A 25,675-nucleotide genomic window follows, 5' to 3' on the forward strand; every position below is an offset into this window, starting at 1 on the left:
ACTTTGATAGAAAATAATAAAGCTGATGTATTTTTCACTGGGGTACTATATACACAAGAATATTGAATTTCTTCTCCATGCATTAAGGGATTTTATTAGAGTATAGAAATAGTGGGATTTGGTCTTCCTGATAGGTGAAATTCACTTTTTTTCACAAAGTTTGCACACCCTTTAGGACTTACCAGGAAGTGCAAAGTAAATTATTATAAAGGTTTGTCTTTAATTCTGCCTGCTTCAAACAAAGGCACTTTACACAGGATTTGTAAATGTTCCCTCTCATTCACTGACTGTAGTCAAGTACAGAAACTTTTTTATTTCTACCTCTCGAAGAAATCCTGATCTCAGTTAACAGTATTAACCTGGGACTCTGAAATACCCTTGTTTTATGCTGACTTAGCTGAGAAAATAATTTTTTCCTATTACTGATAATTTAATGTTCCATATAATTACTTCCACTTCTCTGTAACTAGTGAGTGACACACTAGTTTGGAGTTTTCCTGTACTTTTTTTGCAGGCATATTAAATAAGTAAGTAAATAGATAAATAAATAAAATACTAAATTGTGTTTATTTTTTGCCTGCTATGGAAGAAACCGCAAATTTTCATTTTCAGTGTGGTTATGCCTACATGTATTTTCAAAGGAAAGAGGATTCTGGGAAGGAGTGGCTGTCATCTCAAAACTGAACAAGTTATATACTTTCTAAAGTAGTACTTAACTTCAACCAAAAAGTAATGAAAAATTCGAGTTCTTGAATAGTCAGGAAAATAGTCTGTGATATTCAGTTCAGTGCTGTCTCCCCAGTTTGAATTTGATTTTTAATGCAGCAGGAATTTGTATTTTTGCAGAGAGAAAACCCATGTTAACACAGGCTGTGAAGAAAACTCATTGCTTGATAAGGGGAATAAATGGAGCAATTACTTGGATTACATTAGATTCTTAAATAATGTGTGCCTTTAAAAGCCTCCTATGTATCACAGAGCTATGATAACTTAGGTATTAAAGTTACTGTCTTTATCAAGACATTTTATATATTAAAAATAATATCAAGTACTTTACAAGCATGATAGTTCAGTTCCCCAGATGGAAAGAATAGCTGTTTTCCAAACTGAAGGAACCTTTTATATCTTTTTATTTCTTGCATGTATTAAAGACTTTAATACAATGGCATTAGAATCTGGTTTTAAATTTTGTACCTCTGGAGATCACCCCATCCAATACCTTGCTGAATGCAAGTTCAGCTACAGCAGGCTGCTCAGGGCTGTGCCTGGTTGAATTTACCCATCCTCTAAGATAGAGAGTCCAAAATATTTCTGGGCATCATCCCCTAGTATTCATTCATCTTTACTGTATGATTTTTTTTTCATTGCCAACTAGAACTTCCTGTAATTTAATCTGTGCCCAAATACTTTTCTCATTTACTTTTTTTGTCATATTCTTCACAAATCTATTTTTTTTTTTAAACATTCCTATTGTAATGCTCAGTCTCTCATATTTCCTCATTTTCTCATTTTGCCTCTTAAATCTCACATAGTATTTAAGTGAACATCAGCTCTTCCATTTTTGTGGCTTAAACGAGTAGTACAGAGAATCCTACTGCACACTAACTGTGCAATTTTATAATTACCTGAAACCATCTAGAATGTAATCTCTTCAGGCACCTGCTTACACAGGTTGGAAGACATTCATTTGTGATGCACTCCTACAAAAATGGCTTGTCTTGATTTCAACTGGGAAATAAGCAGAAGCAAGTGAAGCAGAAATCTCATATTCATGCCAATGCAGCTACACGAGAACATCTAAGAATTCATTACCCAAGCAACAGACCTTCAAATACAAAATTATTCATGAGTTATCAGTGTGTCTGGAAATACATGCACAACAATCCACGTGCAAAGCTGAAGAACTCCTCATGGAGGGATCCATAATCCTGTTTGCACTGTAGCAAAAACCAGCTGAGTATCTAGGCCTCAGGAGGAAGGACAATATTCTCTGGAGTTTAGCTCACTGGAAATGGCGCAGATGGCTCTTCTCCTATTTTTTAATGTTACATATGAACAGGTATATTACATAACCAAAGTGTCACATTTAGATTAGTACATGGGCCACCACAGCAGTTCTGGGGTTGTATTTTATTGCTTTGAGATTAAATTAGTTTAAAGGCAAATGGTTCCCAAATGCATTCTATAATGACTAACTTTAAATATTTTACTTTCTCTATTTTCATTATCAACTCCAGTAACAAGAAAATTTTAAGCGTAAAGTGGCATTACACATCAGGCTGCAAATCTCAGCCCAAACTCTGCTGCCACATGCGACTTGGTGCAGTCACTGGCTGTAGTCTGGCTTTTGAGGTCTATTGGTGCATTTGCCTCTGTGCCTGTGTGAGGCTGCTGGTGGAATCACCACATGCTGGGATGGAATAAACTCTCCATAATAGCCAGTAGGGTGCTGTGGTTTAGACTTGTGACCAAAGCAATGCTGAAACACGAGTGTTTTGGCTATTGCTGAACAGGGCTTGCACAGTGTCAAGGTCTTCTCTGCTTCTCACTCATCCCCTGTGGGTAGAAAGGGGTGTGTAAGAGCTTGGGAGGGATCACAACGAGCAGGTAACCTGAACTAAGTAACCAAAGAAATGTTCCATGCCATATAGTGCTCTGCTCAACAGGAGGGGAGCAAGGCTGAGGTAAAGTTTGTTATCTTTTGCTCGGGAACTGGCTGTCCACTGGCCTGCCCATGGGAGGTGGCAAGTGATGGCCATTGCCATCTTTTTTGTTTCTTCTTTCTTCTCTCCCTTCTCTCTTTACTGAATTATTTTCACCTTGATCCATGAGTTCTCTTGCTTTTGCGTTTCCTTTCTTCTCTCCCATTCCACCTGGGTGGGTCGTTGGGGAGTGAGTGGCTGTGTGGTGTTTAGCTCCCTTCTGGGGCTATCCCACAGCACACTGTGTGCCAGCTGTGCACTGGTGAGATCTGCTCAGAAAGATTTGCTCAGCCCATTTCCCGATCTCAGAGATACACCTCTAATGTGGTAATACTACAGGACAAAGCTGGATGTGGCCAATGACCTAGGAATAAAGAAGGTAAAAAACTCAGTATAACTTCTACATCACTCCATAAACAGAAAAAAAAAATAAATATCTGAAAATACCTGAAGTTTGTGTCTCAAGAAAAAAAAAAAAAGTTACATAACTCAAAATACCATCTCTTTCAGAAACCACTCACAATGCTGGATGTCAAGATGAACATGCCTGGGAAGTTTCACCTGCAACTGAAAGGACCATCCTATTACTACAGTAAAAACTGCATTAATATGTTGGCACCAGGACTAAAAGACAGAAAAATATTTTTGAAAAAATGTGCAATAGAAAATATTTATAAAAACTACACTAGAAACTAACCCTTTAACTTTGTACTCACTACTTCAACAAAGAGAACTGCCTAAAAGAACAGAAATTTACCTAGGAAATGGTATAAGGCAGAACAAGAACCTTTAGTGAAGGAGAAGCCAAGAGTGACTAGTCTGAGTTGAGATTTCCAAAACCTTACTCATTATGGCCATACGTTGACAGACACAAATAATGAGCTTCTCACAGTTCACTGAAAACACCTGTGTCTCTTAGAGACACCAAAAAGCCTACTTGGAAAGGCAATCCTGTGCTGAGTTGCAAGTTCACCTTCTCTGCTCAAGCTACATGGCTGCTTCCTACATGGGTACTTCCACTTGTCTTGAGAATTCATGTACGGAAGACTACTGACACTCATGACACTCTCTCAGAGCTTTGCAGACACTTGATTTCAGTAAGCAGAAGCCCACATGGCCATGAGGCATGGCTCTGACTGACTTAGGAGCTATCTCTCTGTCATATGACTACTGATTCTTATGAAATGGATTGGTGTTCTTTCATAAGTCTTAGACAAAACATACATCCTTTACTCCCAAATAAATCACAATGATAAAAATATGATCAAAATAAGGTAATACATGAGGTAATAACTGGGATCCACTGAAGTCACTGGCAGAAGTCCCTTAGTGTTCAGAAGCAGTAGAAAGTCATACTTTGTATGGATGCAAAGCCTATAACCAGGTTACACCATAGGAGAAATTAGCAAAGAGTAAGGCATTTAAGCAATAGTCTTCTGGTTTCAGATATTGATTCATGAAATCTTCTCTCCAGCAAAAGATTAAAAGTAAATCTCTATTTCTTTAGCCACTGCCTTAACAGGTAGCCAAAGTAGACATATTGTTGGATTTGGTGACAAACTAAACTAAAACTGAAATGAATTTAAACAAAGGCTGTTGGTGGCTGAAGTAGGGAGATATAATTCACATCCCATGTCATCAGGGTCAGGCTATGTGCTAGAAATCCTCTGATGGATTCAAAGATGGAGTTTTAAACCTTTCAATTCAATACAGAGTGCCACAGATCCTGTAAACACTGCCAAACAAAATTTTGAACCAGGTTCCAAGAAGGTGGCGAAAGCAGAGTCTAGGGAATGGTGCAGCTACTAACCACACCTCTAACTACGACTTAGCAATGTGGAGCCACATCAGTGAAGGCTTGCTTGGCTGCTGTAGCCTTTCCAAGCTGCACTTCTCCATTATGCATCACATCAATGACGGTCTGTGGTTACTTACCATCACTTCCACCAGCATGGTGATGCCATGTTATGTCACGGAAATATTTGTCCTGCTGATAAATTTTATGTCTGAAATTAATATTAAGAACTGAATTTCTCTGAATAATTTTTTATAGCAGCAGCTATGAGAGACCAGTTTCATATTACCCACTGCTCCAAGTTATCTTGGCTGTGGAGCAGGAGACAGGAGCACAAGTAAAACCAAGATATGGAGCTGACTCACCTCTATATTGTAGCCCATTTATGTTCATAAATGAACACATGTTCTCTGAAAGCCTATTCTCTTTTTTCCAAAAACAGAGAATGTCAAAATTGTCATGGGCTATCTCTTGCCTGCCCCAATAAACTCAAAATAAGCAACAGAAAAAAACAAAAACAAACCCAAACCCAAAACAAAACCAAGAGACACACAAGAAAACCCTTATATAGTGAAACTGGAACAGAAATATAATGTTTTAGCCATGGTACATATATATGAGAGAAGAGGCAATGATACAGTACTTCAATCTGTATTGTCTATATAAAACATTTATTTTTAAGCTCTATAATGGTATTATAGAAATACATAGAATATTTTATAGTGTATTTTAGTGTACTTACTCTGAAAATAACACATTTAAGACAGGTATTCTTATGTACAAATGTTTTAAATATATGCACTTTTTTGCCTTGCAATATTATGTTACTTTGAAAAACAAAATATCAGTATTTTACTCATTCCTCCTTGCCAGAATCTTCTCATTTGGATTTCCCTGCATCATCTTGGGTTCTCTCCACTGTGGGGTATTTTATAAAAACCACAAAAAGTCCGTAGGTGTGTAGATTTCCTATATTTGCTTGCATTCATGTCTAGTGCACATTGCTTGCCGTTCAATCCTCCAAGTGCCTTCTTCATAAGTACAGTGACATATAGTGCATTCATCAGTTTTCACCTCCCGGCCTGCTGGAATGACAAGGGTTTCTGCAAAACAGTTTGGGCCTGAAAGAAGGAGAGAGTTCATTATGTGACACCAACCGCACACTGCAATGCAGCCTAACATGGTCCTAGACCTGGGCATGGAAAATCTATTGAGTAGTGAGTAATGCTGGGCACATTAAACAAACATTGGCATCATGCACAAGCCATAAAAGCAGCAAAGAATGCAAGGACCCAGCCCATCAAAGTGGCTGGATGTTTCTGGTACAGATTGTCTCTGCCCTCCGTGCAGGAAGGTGCAATAAAAATGCAACTGTGACAGAGACCTGGGCACACCCTGATGGTGAAGATGGACATGGACTGAAGCCAGAGAAAATGCCAGCTGTTGATAATTCATCAATGCTACTGTAGGCTACTAGGGAGACACTTATACATTTATTACTTTTTTCCTGCTGGAAGAGAGCATTTTAGTTTCTGTAGTAATCATAGTATCACATTAGTTTATCTTCCCTTTCATGAGAAAATAGTCTATTTCTTGCAGAGTGTAATAGCGTCAGCCTCTTCTGAATAAGGACACGTTTTATGTATAAAATGAAATAAAAATGACTTTTATGTAAGTCAGCAAGTCTACAAACACCTCTTTTCATAGTACACTGAAATAACTTCATTTCCAAGGATGAGACGGAGAAAAACCCACCAGGACAACGTTCAGAAGACCAATCTGGTTCTTTCAAAAAGCAGAAGGCTGCAAGGGCTGTATTATCTATATTTCTGTCTAAAAATAAGTCTATTTCTGCCTTGAAAATCCACACGCACTTACAGGGCAGCATTAAACCCTCCAACCACGTATCTATCCACTGTCATGCCCCCAGTGGAACTCGGCCCCTCCATTCAATGAGCACAAATAGCAGCTGCTCAGGCACAGCCTGGCCACTTCACAGCACTTTGGCACCACTGTCATCAGAGCAGGATTTGTAGGAAGAACCACGATACACTGATCTGACACTGCTGAAATTCCAAAAGGCTATGGATGCACAAAACACTTGTTGACTGCCAGCCTGTCTGCCATACTCAGATGGGCTCAGTCTTCCATTGCTGAGGGTTTAGTCCAAGACCTGCACCAAAGAGCATGGCTTCTTTTTTTGCGGGAAATGTAGCCCACCTCCTGGGCTGCGCATTTTAAAGCACAAAAAAAATAGTTCACAAATCAGTTTTAGCAATTACCTCAGAGAAACAGGTTATGTCTTTGTGTGCACACAACAGCCTGAGAATCAGATGCCAAATTGGCCATAAAGCAAGCCTTTCCTCACTGAAGAGTTACATCTAGAAGAGATCTGCAAGACCTGCAGAAATTTGCTTCCCCAAGTTGTACTCCTTAATGCTTTGAAAATTTAAGCCCATGCTTCGTTTTCATAGAATAATTGACTGTAGAATCATTAAGGTTGGAAAAGACCTCTAAGGTCCCTGAGTCCAACTGTTAACCAAGCACTATTGTGTTCACCACTAAACCATATCCCCAGGTGTCACAACCTTTTGAACACTTCCAGGGGTAGTGATTTCACCACTTCCCTGGGCAGCCTATTCTACTTTTGGAACTGACTGTTGGCAATTATCTCCAACATGTGACTTCTTCCACAATTTTGGGTGACTTCCTGCCCATTTGGATGCATAAAGTACTGCAAAATACAGCATATCTCATCTAAAATCACCTGCTTTACTATCCTAATGTTACTGTGATACGTCTCTCTTTTCTTTCCATCTGTCAGTCCATGCAAAATATTATGAGCTGGAAACACTGGAAGGAGGACTTTCAGGGTGGAAGGAATGCTCCTGGGCCCCCACTGCACACTTGGAGGTGCCCTGGGTTTCAGCCAAGGTAAAGCAGAGATAACCATGCTGTCCTCAGTGGAACTTTTAAAAAAATATTTGAATGCTGAACTGTATACTTCTGTTTCTGTGAAATAGAGTATTCTTCTTTCACCTAAAAAAGTTTCATCCCAAAATGAGTTCACCTGCACATTAGGTAAAGACACCTGAATGTTTCGCTGGACTGTAATAGCCCCATTATTTACAAAGCTATATGATATAAAAAGTTAAAATATTAAAAGCAGAATCTACTTTCCATGGAGAATTTGTATGAAACCTACAAGACCATTTGAAATTTAAGCACTATTTAAAAGGCACCATAGGAAAAAAAGTGATGTGAATCCCCTGTACAGGATTTATTTTATTCTGGAAAAGCAAATGTTATACGTGGTTATAGAAACCAACTGGGGAATGAAGTAAAAAGGGTGCAACACACATGATATTATTCACTCAGATTCAGAATGTAAATGCCTCCAGTCACTACTAGCAACACTTCATTGTCATGTGTGATGAGTCCCTTTTACACCAGAAAGTTATTTAATGTAAAGATTCAACAAGTCAGACCTTTAACCTCAACTGTTAAACTATTTTATATGGGGGTAAGTAATTGCTTTGGTAAACCTACAGAAGAGCAATAACCACCCACCTGAGAAAGGAACCTGAAAAAAATAAATGGCAGCAACAAATGTTTTAGTACCATGGAACTTTTCCTTAGAAAATTACCCACTTTCTGGTTCTGCATTTGCACCCATCATTACTGTAAGTGCAAATCTTATATAGTACTTAAGCTGACAACAGTCAGCTGGCATCCTTGCCCTCACCTTTTTCTCTGCAATATCACACACAGCATTGTGGGTAATGTTACAGAAAAGGTCATGAATGAAAAGGCTGAACTGACTGGATTACTGCAACATCATGCACATAAATGTCAGTGCAATACAGTGTCCAAACAAGGGAAAATAATTCCACAACTCTCCTTTTAATACTTTAATACTTCTCCAAACTGTTAGACTTCTAGGGGAAATAATTCTGAGCTTCACCCCAAACTGAAGCTGTATTAACTTCTCCTCACTCATGGTGTCCAGTGGCTCCCTTCCCACAAAGCAGGGAATGCTCATCCCTTTCCTCTTCCTCTGAGGAGCAGACAAAGGACACAGACTGAAATGGCTGGACTGATGAGACCAGCCTGCAGTGAAGGGGTATATGTGGGACAGCACTGTTGGAGACCCTTGGTGAAGGGCTGCTCTGGCTACCAGCAGCTCTTCCCTGGCCCCTGCCTGTCACACAGTCACAGAATATTCTAAGTTGGAAGAGATCCACAAGGATCATCAGGTCCAGTTCGAGGGACAGTGATGATGAAGCCACTGATGATTCTCTGCCTATCTAAAAGGACAGTAGGGAAACTGAGGAATTGAGGATTTTGAACAGACAGTGGGAAGTCCAGGAGGCACAGCAGGCACACAAAGGCCAGCTTTTAAAAGCTGAAGAGTGCCTTTTCCTCAGACTCCCTTTGGAGAGAGAGGTCCTTCACATCCAGACTGGATGAGCTGCCCCAATAGCAAGGCACTTGCTGAAACTACTGCTTTATTTAAAATTGGGCAGTTTATATTGATTTAGCAAGGCTTTCAAAAGGTAAGCTATTTTTGAGTTAAGTTTGCGAAATTACCTGACTTAGCACATGAAAAAGCATTTCCAAGTAAATTGGCTGTTCCTACCCCACAGCAGTGGTGGGCTTTCTCACTAGGTGCTGCTGCTGTAGCAGTGAATTTGTTCTCCTTGGTCTACAAAGGAGGTTGACTGCTTTCTGAGTTCCTTCTTGGCTCCACCACTCCTCTGCCCAAATTCAGCACCTGGTACTTGCTCGGTGCAGCACTAGCTGGTTTGCTCTGTAGTATAAACTTCCTGGCCCCAGCTATGTACACTTAAATAGCACCAAGGCAATCAGTGGTGCTGCACTTCTCTACAGCAGATGAAGATCTTTCCATATCACCTTAAATCTGGCAGAAAATTCATTATGACAGATTGTATCAATTCTGAGTGCAGCTTGAAATCTACCACTACTTGTTTGTTTTCTTAAAGTATTCAACTGGTGCTGTCAGACTCCACTTGAGCCATACCATGATTGTATCAGCACAGATTTCTTTCCCAGGGCTAAGGCACAGTTGCTGCCATTGCAGCAATGTCTCAAAGCAGCAAGTTCAGTGCAAATCCTCAGCTCTCACACTGAGCACCAGATTGGCATGCAGCTCTTGGCTTCCCTGCATCTGAAACAGAGAATCCTAGTTTCCAAAAGCAACATTTTAACTGGATCTAAAGAACTAAGGAGGCAGATCCAGGTAGATAATTCATTGAAAGATTATGAAGAGATCCTCATCTTGGAAACACTTAAAAACTAAAAAAAAATTCAAAATATTATTGGGGTAATGCTGCTATTGTAATTTTTTTAAAAAATCATTTCATGGTCCTGTGGAAAGTTTCTAATTACTTATATGCTATGCTTCAGTGTTGAAAAAGGAAACAATCTAATTAAAATGCAATTTTTTTTATCTTGGAAGGAAAAAACTGATGCCAATTCTCAGCAGAGAATGCCCAAGCCACTCACCTGCAGAGGTACCTGTAACCTTGACAACCTCAGAAGTGCCTCTCTGAAACTACTCTTCCCCTCCTTCCACAAAACCAAACCTGTTACGGAGCTGTTCCCATTTCCTCTTCCTCTTGCCCTTGCTTTTGTATGGGCACATGTTCCAATAAGTTAAAAAATATGAGATACAGCAATTTGGTAAATCACAATTTAATCAACTGTTTTCATAATGTGTTAAACCGAATCACGGACAGAGAAATCTGTTCAACTGCAAGTTAATGTGCTTGCCTGGAGAATAAGTCATAGCAGATGCCAACTAAAACGACAGTGACAACCTCTGTAATACAACACTTTGATGTAAGACTGCTTTGGGCTCTGGTCTGCACTAAACTTCCTCATAGCTGCCTTTCTAATAGCTCCTTGCAGGAATCAAACAGGCTACTAAGGCACCTGATGGCAGTCCCATCTACCCTGACAGTTTTCTGGCATTCATCACTGGCATCATTCGTTTTGGCATCATTCACGTGGTATTAGAGCACTCTGTAAAATTACAATTAATCTGTAACCTCAATATTTCGTTTATCCCCTTAGTTTTATTTACTCTTATTTCATTTGTCATGGAGACAGTTCCAACAGTTACAACCTGAAAAGAGAGGTCTTATACTTTGCCCTGGAAGTGTTGAAAAACATGACAATATACAAGAAGCTGGGTGAGATCAAAGGTCCACCTGAACCTGCACCAGCCAGAAGGAGATACATAGGGAAGTACACAGGGACAGAGCAAGCACACATATCCAGCTTCCAGCACTGAATAGGAGATTTGGTTAATGGCTTCTCCTTGCTGAGTTAGCGGAGTTAATGGATGTAGTTAAAAGGTTATTCTATCATTAACCTCTCCAACATCTTGCTGAACTCAGATAAACAGAATTTGGTTGCAAGGAAGTGCACAGCCATTGCACACAGGGTAGAATAGTTTTCTTTTGTTGTTTACCCACTACCTAAACTTGGTATTTCAAAATCCCCATAGTGGAAGAGGTGGTAACAACCATCTCCACCTTTGTCATACTGTTCATGATCTTATTGACCTGTATCATGCTTCCCTTCTGTCTCACTACCTCACCTGCAGGTTGAGGAGGCCAGCTCTGCACTCTCACTGTCCCTGCTGACCTCCCCACACATCCCCCAGTTCTGCTACCTCTTTTTGGGGCTGTGAGGACCTGTGTACCACACACAAATTGTAGAAACATCATGGATCTATACAGTAGCACAGTAATATTTCTTGTTTTGTTTCCTATTTTCCTCCTACTTCCTGACTACTCCCTGACATTTGTTGCAACCACTGATGAAAAAGTTGAGCTGATGTTTCCATTACACTTACAAATTTTACATCAGATAGAAATCTCACAGAAACAAATGTATCATTGCACTCAAGTAAAATCTGCTTCTGCCTGTGTTATGTAAAAGTTTCACTGTCCAGAAATGCTACTTGACAGTCTTCCATGTACAGCAAGAGTGTTTTTGTTGCTCAGTTATTTCAGGAACGTGCTGGAGAAAGCAAAGCCTTCCCTCTCATGTCTCAGATCTTTCTTCTGACATTTCGAGACTTTCTTCATTGCAGATGCCAGGGAGATTAATGAAACACTGAGCTGAAAAATTTAGCCAACCACCTGCCTGCATTTTAAGCTGTACTGCTGCAGATGACCTGTGATGCCACAATACAAAGCCAAAGACGTTTTGGAAGTTACACTGGGGAGCAAGGACAACTGAGGACCAAACCACAGACAGATGTTGGTGCCTGCCTCCCAGTGCACAGCAACACAAAGTCCCTTTGACCTGCTTGGATATTTGAGATGAGTTTTGAAATGTGCTAATGTGGCATGGTAAGACATTAAAATAAGGCTGCTGTGCCACATAGTACTGCAACAGAAAGATTTCTGAGACACAGGCATTATCTCCCTCACCCCTCTCAAATCTAATCACTTTCTCCTGTAATGGTATCAGTACCTACTCTGTGTCCTTCCAATCTCTAATCTCTTCTAAGGGGTCTGTATCTCCCTGACTTGATTTTGTTTCGCTCTCACATGGATGTGTGTGTATATATCACATCTATCTTCTGGGAAATGTCAGCTCAGAAGATAAAGCATGAAAAGCAACTGGAAAAAGGAGTCTGTGACTAGGATTACAGTAGACTCATACTCTCACAAAAATAAGTTCATCACCCCTGCTACTGTCATGATTCTGACCTCTCCCAATCCATCAAAATCTTTTACTTGCCTCACTACCTCTGGACACAACTGAACCAAGTCCAAAAGAGAGTTTTCAATTACAGAAAAAGGATTCAGGTAAACCCATTTTTAAAAGCAATTTGAGACCGTGAAAAATCACGTACTATTTCCACAGTTAATCAATGCTTTAAGAGACTGTCAGCCAGAGAACCACAGTATATATCCTAACAGACTCCTGTAAATGTGGGCATATATATGTATGACATGGAAAAGCAGCATAAAAGTATATCCATTTTGTGATATCTCCTAGCTGCTATTGGAAGTAACAAAAAAGCAGTGGGTGCAATATGCAACCTTCCATGAAAGCATCTTTTTTTTTCATGCTAGACAGAGCTTTGGTGATTTTAAGAATAATAAAACCCCTCCTGTTAGGGCCATATTTTGTTAGATGCATAGGAAAATGACAGATTAGAAGAAACAATTTAAAATAACATTTTTCCAACTAATTTAGAAATATGTGTACAGCAGTGTCTGCTGTGAATGGACAGATAGGAGAGAGCCCAAGGAAGTTCTTCTGTAACTAAGCAAGGTGATCATGTCTTTAGTGGCACTGCTGTGAAAAAGTGGGTATCAAAGCTCTGGCACTTGCTATAGCCTAGGTGTGCCTGTGTGTGTGTATATGGTTTAATCCAGAACATAAACCAGCTATAATCTGCTTAAGATCTGAGTTTTAATGTTCTGCTGATGAGACTTGCAAGCCCTGTTTACGACCATGTTCTGTTTTACTTTTTCATTTATCACGTGTGAACAGCTCTGTTAATAAACATTTTATTTGGGCTCCAGTTCTAGAAATTGCAGTAGTGTCCAAAAAGACACACAGAACATGAAACAATGCCACCACAGCCACTGGACTGATCTTTTTCATCACTGCTTCTTCCCAGTTCTGATTCTCCATCACCTTGCACATCACTTGATGGTGATGATAGCAACCCTGGAATGACAATGCCAAATACTACTGAAACCACTGACAATGCCAATAGTTACCACTACCAAAATGGGCTGCACAGCTTTGCACAGATATAAATGGCTTGCAGGAAAGGAATGGTCTGCAACCTGCCATTGCCACTGTTTCCTTAGGCTCTCAGGTGTATCCAGTGAGCAGCATATTTCAGATATATGCTTTTTGTGTTCTGAATACAAAGAAGCAAAGGAGCATCGAACACCACACAATCCAATACCACAGGAGCCAAAAGAAAGCCTGAAGCATAAAAGGGCCCTATTAAACATGAGGTTTGACTGTCATAAAAATAAACTGCTTCAAACAACTTCCTTTATCAGAGAAAATACAGAAAGACTCAAATAGGCTACTTAAAATTATTTTCAAACGTCCTATGACTTGTTAAAGGACATTGTATGCCATCCAGGAAGAGAACCAATTAGACATGAGCTGAACATTGTGGGTATCTCACAGAAAATTACATAAAAACTTAGAAGCCAGCAAGCTGTGCATCGATTTTAGGCTCAGCTTTCTTGCAAGTCTGTCACAACCCAGATGATTAGGAAATTAAAGACATCAGGCTTGAATGTATGAAGAAAAATCATTTCAGATGCCTGAGATAACAAAGAATCACAGCAATATTTATGTTGGAAAAGATTTCTAAGATCATTGAGTCCATATGTTAAACAAGCACTGCCAGGTCTTCCACTAAACCATGTCCCCAAGTGCTACATCTACATACTTATTGAATGCTTTCAGGCATGGTGACTCCATTGTTTCCCTGGGAAGCCTGCTTCAATGCCTGACCACTCCTTCTATAAAGAATTTTTTTTTTTTAATATCCGGTCTAAATCTCTTCTGATCCAACTTGAGGCTACTACGTCTCATCCTGTCACTTGTTACTTGGGAGAAGTGACCTGAACCTAGCTGCAATCTCCTTCCAGGTAGTTTTAGAGAGCAATAAGGTCTCCTTATTAGCCACCTTTCCCTCAGGCTGAACGACCCCAGCTCCCTCAGCCAGTCTTCATATGACATGCACTCCCTACACTGCTGTTCTCTGGACATGCTCCAGCATATCAATGTCCTTGTGAGGAACCCAGAACTGGACACAAGATTTAAGGTGTGGCCCCAGTGCTTTGCCCTGGGTACATCAGTAGTGACCAGCTGCCAGCTGGAGGTAACTCCATTCACCAGCACTCGCTCGGTCTGCTCATCCAGCTGCTTTCTTTACCAAGTGAACAGCGAACCAGTCCAAACCATGAGCAGCCAATTTCTCCAGGAGAGTGCTGTGGGAGAAACAGGAACTCTTAGGGGCTGTCCCTGCCTGTTGGGCCCAGTAACACCTGCAGAAAGCTGCCTGCCTGCACTCCCTTTAGCTCTCTCTCTGCTTCCCCCTGCACCATCCAGACTGGCCTGTGAACCAGCCTGGGCTAAAGCCAGCCTGGAAGAGGGGAGGGTGGTTTGGTCTGGGTCATGAGCTGTGGCGCAGCATTCTGCAGAGATGCTTGCAATGCACTGGAGACCAGGGAGTGTGTGGGAATAGCACTGGCTACCTTGGAAATTACTTCTGAAGCCCAGGGAGGGCAGTCATATCTAAGAAAACAAACTGAATCATTGCTAATTTTTCCCTCTGTTACAGAAACTGCAGAAGCATTGCCAGGCATTGCATGGACTGGCAACAGTAAAGGGGCAGTCTGTGGGCTGCAGTGGGGTAAAATGCCTGCCTGTCCCAGCACTTGTAGCATGGGAGCTTAAAAACCCTGCTGCTGAGGCTAACAGGGAAAAATCCTTCCCGTTCTTAAGCTGTTTATTCATCCCAGTGACCCAACTGGGCTTGGCAGGATAACGGGCAGCCTGGTGAAAACCTGCTCAGCACAAAAACATCTTCTTTGCACTGGGAAACATCAGCTTATTCTTCAGATTGTTATAGATACATATTATATTATTGGCTTTTCGCAAATATTGAAATGAACATCATGTATATGATGTTGGAAAACTTTGCTGTATTAATATGGTTTCTTCTATTTCTGTTATTGATAGAATTTAGAAATAGTGGTATTATATATATGTGTTAGGCTGTGGCATGGTATTGAAATTAAAAAAATCTGCTTTGGTTCATGTAGCCCAGAAACTGAAAATCAGAAACCCCCCTGCATTCTTAAATTATCTTACCCAGATGAAGACAGCAACGACCATGCTCCAAGGGAGGAATTTAATGAACCTTGCTATCAGGGAGTGTGAGCCTCAACAGAGCCAAGAAGATTGATCTATGGGGGAGGGGGCAAGTTGGGGCTAAACAAACTAACATCTAAACTTACATCTAAAACTTAAGAGGAATGTTTGAATCATGTATAAGAATTTATGAATTTGTAGTAGGGTTCTATTTTTAAGGACATTTCTTTGTTAGTAAGGTGTGCTCTCTTGGCTGAATGCTGAGGCACCCGGCCGTATTTGTACATTTTACTTTATTTCTATCTCCTAATTGTCTTTCTATTAAACTTTTAAAATTTTATATAAAAAATATGTGAACCTAGTTTTTCACAAGATTAAGGAAGCCATGTGAAATGCCTTTGTTGAAAGATCCTCAAAAAGTTATCCTAAAAACTGTTATGCAAATTTAAAAAATATTCTACTCTTCCAAGAGTACATGATACAGGCCTCAGAGATTTGCTGCAAACACTGTAACCAAAAGCACATTTTAATTAGCCAAAACACTGCAGCACTGGTGGGCTGTAGTGTCTACCAGTTAGGTTAGTTAGGTCACTGAGAAGCGGTCAGTAACTTAGGCAAAAATGCACATACAGTCTGGATTTTATCTGTCTTGAAACACAGGCTAAATGCAGGATACTAATGAAGGATAAGATTTAGAGAATTATTTTGGGAAAATCCCTGAAGATTTCAACTAGATCAAAAGTGGTACCAAAACACAGTATAACTCTGCTTTAGCAATGAAGTAGAATCTAAATCGATATATTTTTCCAGTCACTATAAATCACTGGGGATTGAGAATACCATATGTGAGGATGGTCAGTGGCTACCTACTACTACAAGGAATTATTCAGTCAAACCAACAAAACAACATCAGTCAAGCATCAGCCATTTTTTCACCATATTCATGCACTGAATACAGTTAAACCAGAGGTTATCTTTCTTACTGGGAATGATTTATACCAAAATCTTAAATGTAGTATCATTCAAGTCCTGACAGACTGTCACAGCAGTGACAACTCTCCCAGTTACACAGTCCCCTTGCAAGTTCAGGTATTTTATAAAGGCTTGGTTTGGCTTTTTGTTGTTATTTTGTGTTTTGTGTCATCATTACTAAGATCCTTTGGGCTTTGTTTTGGTTTTTTTTGGTTTTAGTTATGATCTTAGGGGCTTGCATTCACAGACAGATTTCTAGCCACTCTTCATTAGAGATGATTTGTTCTGGTTGTAGGTGTACAGATGTCCTTAGCATGCCTCTCTTTAGGTAATCTGCTGCTGAAGTGATACACACCAATGAGAAAAAGGTGTCAACACTGAAGGAGCTGCAGTTTGGGATCTCAGACACTAGTGTCTCTCATACAGACAAGCTGTAAGCAAAGCTGACCGCTGCAGAAAGAAGAAACAGAAGTTAAGATTCTTGAAGGGAATAAAGTTTGTGCAGTAACAGAAATAAGTAGTCTGTCATATCTGAACTCCTCAGCTTTGTACTAGAAGATTTTAGCCCTGTGGCATTTTCTTGATTGTATCTGTGATTTTGTGCTTATTTTATCCATTTCCTTTGAGTTATGAAAGGTAAGTACCCAGCCAAGACCAATACCAGCACAATTTTTATTTAAAACATTAAAAAACCCCAAATAGTTCCACAAAGGATATTTTTCAATATATACTGATCACCACCTTTCTCTCTTCTACCTTTCTCATTTAGAATGTTTCCAATAATTGTCCTCCTAAAACCAGAAAAACAGTACCCCTTCTTACAGGAACAGAAGTGTCAGGAATTGTGCCAAAGAATGAATTACAACTGTCAACGTGTCGTGCATTGTTTTAAAATACAATGAATTCTAACCATGTCCCTTGCTGTGCATTTTTAGCTTCACTGACTGAAATAAAAAGCTGTCCTTGTGAAAAACAGGTGTGATGCATGGGAACCAGAACAGGAAAATTAAGAACCTGTTTAGTCACCAGTCTTAACATATTACTTCTATAGGTGTGAAAATTTACAAAAATATATAGTTGTAATAGCTAATTGTTTTAGTATCATACAATTACTATGTGAATATACCTGTAAAAAACTGAGTTGTTATGTTTTCCTGAGGACAAAATTCCTAAGCAGCTAGCTTTAAGATGCACCTAAGTTACTTCACAACTGAGAAAAATAACTGTATTTTTATGAGCAAAAGAGGCCATGCTTTGCCCTCCATGCTTCTCAATCAATAATTCCAACTTTTTATTCCCTTTAACAATTCTCCCCTGGTGGTTATGAAACACAGCCCTGACACAGCTTGCTTTGGAAAGACTGCATTTTGTACCCATGGAGGAAACTGAATTCAAAATCACAGGAAAATGTCTCTGTGAGAGCATGCTCTTCCTGCCCCTGGTACCCCAAGCAGGGTTCCCTGAGTAGCCCAGCTCCCATGGCTGGCTAGGTTGCAGTCTGGGAAAAGCTTGGCATCAATCCCTGCTCCAGCACACTGATTCTGGACAGACACAGTTGTGGGGATAGGCACCCAGCTTTGCCACCTAAAAATGAGGGATCTGGTCCAAGCCAGCCACCTACAGACTCTGTATATGGAGGGAAAGGGAGAGGCACCTCTGGGGACAAGTCCCTGTACATCCTGCAGACAGGTGCTGCCACAGCTGCTCACTAGTCTGGCCTGCAGTTGAATTCTTCACCAGCACGCAGGCATTCTCCTCACATTTCAGTCCCATTTCTCACATGGGCTCCTCTTACCTCATCAAGGTCTTGCACAGAATACTGAGTGAGATGCTGTCATGGAGTTACTTTACCTTTAAGGGAGCTGGAGTTGCTGGGAAGTGCTTGGAGTCTTTTCTCCTGACCAATTATCGGTCATTGCTGAGAATTGACAGCAGTTTAGGCCATTGAAAAGTGGGATCAACTTGTGAACCCTACCTTAAAGTGTAAAAGCAGAGCTCTCTGGGGGCTCTTTGTTTTCCTGGCTGTGAAGGGTGGCGGATCAACTTGTGAACCCTACCTTAAAGTATGGATGCTAAATCTGAACCACAGTGCCTGTACAAATTACAGGCCGCATGGCTCCTCGGGCTGCCTGAGAAAATAGCCTGGGAAAAATATGAGAAGGAATTAAAACAATTCTCAGAGATACTAAACAGCCTTGCAGGTGTTGTTTTGCAGTCTTGTTTCTCCTTGCAGGAGACAGTCAGGGGGGCAGAGTGCCCCTGACCAATGATGGTGATGTAGCACTTTGTTAACCAATAAGAGTTTCTTTTCTGTACTTTTCCACGTATCTGTCTATAAGACAGGCCTGAAGCAATAAACTAAGGAATTCTCGTGTTGTGACTCCCTTGAGAGTCAGTGTCGTTCTTTCTAGCCATTCCCAATTGGAGCGACATCAAAGTGTAAAAGCAGAGCTCTCTGGGTTCTCTTTGTTTCCTGGCTGTGAAGAGTGGCAGAGCTCCAGGCCTCCCGTCCCTGCCCAGGCCATGCGGCCGGGCGGGGATGGGGCCGGGCTTGCCCTGTCTCCCGGCCGGGAGATGGGGGGGCCTGGGGAAGGTTTTCCTCGGGCCCAGGCCGGGCCGAGCCGATCTCTGGCTCGGCTGCAGGTTTTGCTGTAACTACATTCACTAGAAACTGCCCAGTGAAGAAGGAGAGAGGCCCTGGACTTGCAGCGGGTTGGAGCAGTGACTACACGCTCCAGAGCAGCCATGAGGAACTTTCCATCGCAGACGGCTCCAGCTCCTGTTCGGCAGAGATCTCCGAACCATCTACAAAAGCCTGGGCAAGATGTTAACTCTTTCATTACCCAGATGAGACTTGCGGATTAATCTTTTTATCCAGAGAGAGAGAGAGAGATCAACATGAAAAGAGACTTTATAAACTACCAGTGACAGGAAAGAAAAGAAGCTTCAGGAAAGGTAGAGAATTAAGAAGATGCTTTAATTAAGCTGAAATATCTTTCTGTTAAAACTATGGAGATGGACAATGAAGTCCTGAAAAGAACTCCTTTAACTCATGATACAGTATCTAGAGAGGAATAAAGTGTTCAAAGTGTAAATTTGAGTAAAAAGTAGAGTAATTATGGTATAGTGAAGTGCTGGGAGATTTGAAGCCCTGAGAGGCAATGAGAAAACTGTTTTCTAGTGAAGCTCACAGAAACAGATGAAGAAGACTTTTTTGCCTTTGAATAACTTATCCTTAAAAATGCTATCCTTAGACTCATGGCCCATACACACTTGAGAGTGATGTGAAAATGGGAGGAGTGAACTCTAATAATAGCAGCTCTGGGCAGCTAACATTAGGGCAATGGAAAACTATAACAAAAATAGTTTTCTTGTGAGAAACTCCATAAATTAACAGGAAGAAACTTCTGTTTCCCTACAAAGACGAGTGAAAAGACTGTAGCAAGAATTAAGACTGTTTTAACCATCAAAGTTCCAATGTTTTTGTCTCTGTTGTCATGTGAACAAGGGAATAGTGGGTAGATAGGGGATGAAAAGGTTTTTCTAGAAGTTTATTCTGGTGTTCTTATTGCTGTAGTTTGTCAATAAACTTTCTCTTTTTTTCCCTTTTAAGTTGCATGCCTGTTTTGCTCTTGTTCTAATCCATATCTCATAGCAAGAAATAAGTAATTTTCCTAGTTATTGGTTTAAAACCACGACAGATGCTAAACGAACACCATTTGGATGAAAGAAAGACTCAGGATAGGAAAGGGTGCATCAAATATTCGTTATTATGTTGATCAGAAACTGTCAACAAGTCAGAGCTGAAAATTTGAGACACCATTCCCGAGGGGACTTCACACACTCCACTTAGTTGCATACTCCACATGTCTAAAGCCAGCTTTTAAGAAATACAACCAGATATTACGTAAATCTTAATATATTAAGTCGCAACATGAAAATCTGTCACTACCTGAAGTTAATTTCCTCTTATTTCCATTTGCATCACCCTCACAAAACTCATAAATCAAAAACTAGCTAAAGAGGGATGCCTTGGAGTAGGAAGAGTGGGAAACCAGAAGATGGATGGGTGATTCATTGCAAAAGCAAAAGATTAGGAAGCCACTGGTGTTGGAAGAAACCAAATTAGTGTGATTTCAAGCAGGAAGAAAAAAGGAAGAAAGCAGGCAGGGTGACTGGCAAAATTATTTTAAGGAATCAACTTTTTGTTGAGATGGGAAGACAGATGGTTTGAAGTGAGAGACATGAATTATGATAGGAGAACCAGCTTTGTTAAATGTAAGGATTGCCTCTGTGAGTTAAACAAATCCTTTCATCCAAGAGAAGTGCAGCAGCACAGAAATTGCATGTCACTCACAGGGGCACACATAAAACGACACACAGTACCCCAAAAAAATCTTCCACATAACATCACTCAGCTTCTTCACTTTTAGAGTATTAAACAGCATTTATTTTCCCATGTGCTGCATAGCAAGAACACCATTTGATAGTGCAGTGCTCTTCTCCCATGATGTTGTTAGTGCAGGCTCTTTCTTTCCTTTATACAGGTGTGAGAAATTGGGCAGAGCCCAGCAGACAGCACAACCCCCTTGGAGCACACAGATATTTGGCTTCCTGGACATATGCCAGCTGGGCCAGGGGCTAGTAAAAGAAACAGAGGAAGGATGATAAGCTCTATATTCTGTTTAGCATTCCCATGGCAACTTGTTAAGGTATCAATGGATTGAGTCTGCATATTTAGCCACAAACACTAACATCGCTGTTTTGGCTGTTTTTGGAAGATTCAACATTTCATCCCAGTCACACAGCAGGATACAGACACCTTCCAAAAACACCAGGGCTCATATAGAGCCCTCTGGTTTTATCCAATGCAAATCCACAATCTAAGAAGCCAACATTTGTATAATGGAGCTTGTAAAGATGTCTGCTCTTCTAAGGAGAGACGAGATATTCCTGTTCACAGAAGTAGCCATCAAGCTCCTGCAAAGTTGCTCAGGGAAAAGTAAGAAATCAGATCAGGCCTTTCATTAAATTAATAGTCCAGAAATCTCTGAAAAAAATCAGATTGGATTCCAGAAAGGGCCCCCAAGATGGCCGAATTGGCATTAGGAACCTGAGCTGATTTCTAGAACTTTCTTTCCCTTTTTTTACCCTAACATGTAAACCTCTGGAGCAGTTCCTGAGACATGAAAACCAGTCTTTGTATTTACAGTAATAAAATTATTGTAAACCTAATCTCAAATATTTCCACATAGTATATGCTGCTTCTTGTAAAATTATCTCCAAAGGCAATTATGAAAATAAAAGTTCTCAAGGAAAACAGCTGGTGCTTTTATGTTTATCTGAAAGCTATGTTTGTTTTTTCCTAGGCAAAACCAAAGCATTATGCAACTGTAAATGATTCCCAAGACTTTTTGAATTGATTTTTTTGAAACTCAGATTAGTGCACTAGAAAAAGAGTAATAAAATAGTACAAAAGTGGTAAAACTAAAAATTAAATTTTACTTTTCTAAGGAAGTTATTACTCCAGAATGTCCTACAACCAACAATTAAACACTTGTATGATTATAGTGATACCTACTCAATCTGTCTTGGGGGTATTCTTCTACTCTTTGGTGATAAAAATGATCACTACTCAACTGCTGCATACACAGCGTAAGTGTAAAGAAGACTTCAGAAGTTTGTGTTGAGTAGAAGTTATTAGTTTCAGGAACCTCCCTAGAAGACAAAACTAAATTAAAATTAGAAGCTCTTAATTACAGAGTACGTAGGAGTGTTGTAAAACATGTGAGATTCAGAGATGTGGAAAGGAGATGTTTCCTGCAGAAGAACTGATATCCTAGCAAAGGAATAATATAAGCCCAAGTGGAAGAAAACAGCAGATCTTCTAAATTGCTCCCTTTTGCAAGGTGAGGCTTATTCCTGTCTCACTGTAGGGTTTAACTTGAAATTACTTCCTTTGCACTTGATACCATAACCATTAATAGCATGATAGGTACTTGTAAAGTCTACAACCACTACTGGATTAGTAATTTATTTTCTGTTTCTTTATTTCAAGTCTGTACGTAATTTATGCATGTGCAATTGAAATCCATGTATTAACATGCATAAAAAATTAATTCTTTAAGGAATCTTTGTGGAATAAAAGCTGTGTAACAAAAGCTATCCTTTCAAGAGAGCAGAGATAATTGGTCAGAACAGAAGGATAATCACAAAAAAAACTCCAAACCAAAAACCAAAACCAAAACTCCGCAACAGTTTTTAAAGGAAATCTTGACAGCAACACTGTGAATAAGACCACGTAAATGCTTTAAAATAGACTAAATCACTTGGGAATAGAAACATTTATATAGAATATGTATCATTCCAGGCACATTACATCGAGGAATAAAATACATGAAGAAGTCTCTTTCTCTCAATTCCTCATGATCGTCAACTGATTTCTACTGTATTAGGAACACTGCTGCAGGTAAAAGCATCTAGTGGCAGGGCAAAATAATAATACAGCTGTAAACATGAGATTCCATGAGGGACTCATGTGACAACAGATCTTTTTCAAACATCTCTTCAAAATGCCAGCAATAAAAACCAAGGTTAAATACATCTTCATCTTTGGTTGTGCTGCAAACACCAGAACTGTCAAAGGATACTGAAACTAAGTCAAAATACCCTAATCATGCTTAAATAATTGGACTGATAAATTTAGATTTCAGATTTTAAGCCTTCTTGGCACATTACATCATTTTTTTCCTCTGGGCACAAAATCTTATCAAGTAAAACACCTCTATACCTGAAATTATGAGATTGATATTTCAGCTAGTTATGACATATTTAGTCTTACTGAATAAAATCATGTTGCCAAGTAATGACTGAATACAGATGCTGGCAAGGCAGAAAGGGTAAAACTCTTAAAATAGGATAAAATGGCAGCTATAATGGAAGGCAGGAAGAAAAACTTTGCTTTTTGGTATTTCCCCTCCTTAACTTTCACTTCTTTTCAAAGTGGAATTCCTAAAAGCTGCACTCAGTCACTTATTTTCCCCCAATAACCAATGTTTTGTGGGTTCTCCCTGCAGATGGCATTGCTTTTAAAAGATCATTTCTAACACAGGTTTCTGGTTAAAAGACAGATTCCACTTACAGGATGTTAAAAAGTAAGAAAAAATGTCTAAAGGAAACAGCTAGCCTGCCTAGCCATATCTGACCACATCTGACTCCCATTACAGACAGAACACCTATGGCTTTGTTTCTTATTCATTTGCTTACTGTTTAGAGAAAGATTTTAAGAAAAACTTCAACCTTCACCACATTTATTTTTCCCCCTTAAGATACAGTCCTGCCAGGTGTTCAGTTTCCCTACGTGAGCTGTGTGAAAGGATTGTAGAAAGATTGTAGGGGGAATTAAACATATAGACTTAGAAGAGAGCACCTTGGCCATACTGCAGTAGAGAGTAATGGGATTGGTAAAAAAAATCATGGAAAAATAAGAAAGTAAGGAAATTAAAGAATCTGCAAGGTTCCCACGTAGAAATGTGCAAGTCTGCATGTTAAGGAAACCGGGCCCAAGGCACTAAAAAGATTTCAAAAGAGGTCATGCAATATAAATAAAACTTAAAAGCACTTTTTCTTCCTCCAGCAATCATGGCATGAGCACGTCACATCTAAACAAGTTTTCTCAAATGTACCCCACTGGCAAATCTTTATGTGCTATAGCCCCCAGTATCACCTTTAGGACACTACTTTTCTTACTACCCAAGTCCCCCACCTGCCATGTAGGTACAAGTACAATCTGTAAGAAATTTTCCTACCTTCTAATAAAATTTATTATGATAAAATAAAATTACAGAAAGCAAAAATCTCCAAGTTCTCATTCCATTTATCCTTCTGTCTTCACCTCTAGTCTTCCCATCTCCTTCTGCTCCAATCACATTTACCTTGCTTCCTTTCTTGCCCTTAACTCCTCCTGATTTCTGAGACAGCTGCACGACCCCATCTGCTGTGCAGAAGCATCACTTCATGTTGCCTGTTCAAGCACAGACAGCAGACCTGACCAGAAAGATGCATGGCACCACAGACAGGCACCACAAGTGCTCCCTTGTGCACATTTACTTCAGGAATTCCACACCCTGGTGAGGGATTTGCTTCTCTTCATAGCTCATTATAGTAGTGCCTGTTGCATTAATTCACCCATGTATCTCCTGATCTCCTGCAGAACGTGGATAAAAAAGCTGGTCCTGACATCTTGGCTATCGCTAACATTCTGAGGTATATTGAAGGTAGATCAAAAATACTGCAACCACTTTGGTGCTTTTGAACAGCTACTGTAAGTTTGCATCTTTCAGGACTTTTTTCTGGACTTTTTTCCCCCAGCAAAAATCAAAGAGCCTTATTAGGATCCTAGCAGAAATCTAGAAGAATAATTGCCTCTTGTTTGTTTTATGACAGGTTCAGGTTCTTGAAAATTTCCATGTTCCTAATACAGGCTAGTCATTGTCTTAAATTATAGCCCTGGGGTAATACAGAGCTTCTGCATATAATTTATTTTCAATCAGTAACATTTTCTTTTAAAGATTTACCCAATATGTAGCATATTGAAAACCTTGAAAAAGTTTAAATTGTTTCTTTTTACTCATCCAATATGCTGTGTCACTTCGCAGTAGTGGGGGTGCCTTGCTACACGAGTTTTTCCCCTACAGCTGTTTCATAGATTGAGCTGCTAAATTAAGCACAGAATGCTACTGACCATCCACATTTTTCATCATTGTTTTTCTCTGTATTTTGATACACTTTTCTAAACCATCCAAAACCTAAAGATTCCTTACAGGTTTTAAGAAAAGAAGTTCCATGTGCAACTCCAACACAAAACTCCGATGTTACATTGCTGGAAACTGCTGTCTTCATGCACCTGTGTACACATGCATACAAACCTAACTCCAAAGTAGTTCAGTGAATTGAGGACTCAAATCCCCTTTCCCAAAAAGAATTAAATTGAGGAGACACAGTGAATAATTATGGGCACTTGGGCACTTATAATCTATGCTTTTAGTATATTATAGATGTATTTATTTGGAAGTTCCCAAATTCATACTTTTAGAATAACGGTACTTGCAGAAAGCATAGGCCAAGCAGACGGCAAAGCACCTTTCAGAGCATTAATAGCAGCCTGTGAAATTTCAAGGAGGGGACAAACAGACACCTGTCATCTTCGAATAGATATACTTCAAGGTTATTTTGGTATAGATTTAATGTACATAAGAAATCAAAATATGTGATCAGTCAGAGCACGAAGACCATGTGGCTGAAGCAG

General features: G+C 39.9%; 1 protein-coding gene across 2 annotated transcripts in view; it reads right to left on the bottom strand.

Annotated features, from left to right (window-relative positions):
* Positions 1-5,147: 5,147 nt before the first annotated feature.
* VWC2 (von Willebrand factor C domain containing 2) overlaps positions 5,148-25,675 on the bottom strand; it is a 57,872-nt gene continuing 37,344 nt past the window's right edge. For both annotated transcript variants that reach the window (XM_086899198.1, XM_086899130.1), the window contains exon 4: positions 5,148-5,618. In XM_086899198.1, coding sequence (XP_086755324.1) covers positions 5,467-5,618 — 152 coding nt within the window. In that variant the 3' untranslated portion in view covers positions 5,148-5,466. The remainder of the gene's footprint in view (positions 5,619-25,675) is intronic.

This window comes from Cyanistes caeruleus, chromosome 1, assembly GCF_971803275.1.
Source record: "Cyanistes caeruleus chromosome 1, bCyaCae1.hap1.1, whole genome shotgun sequence".
In the NCBI taxonomy this organism is placed as follows: domain Eukaryota; kingdom Metazoa; phylum Chordata; class Aves; order Passeriformes; family Paridae; genus Cyanistes; species Cyanistes caeruleus.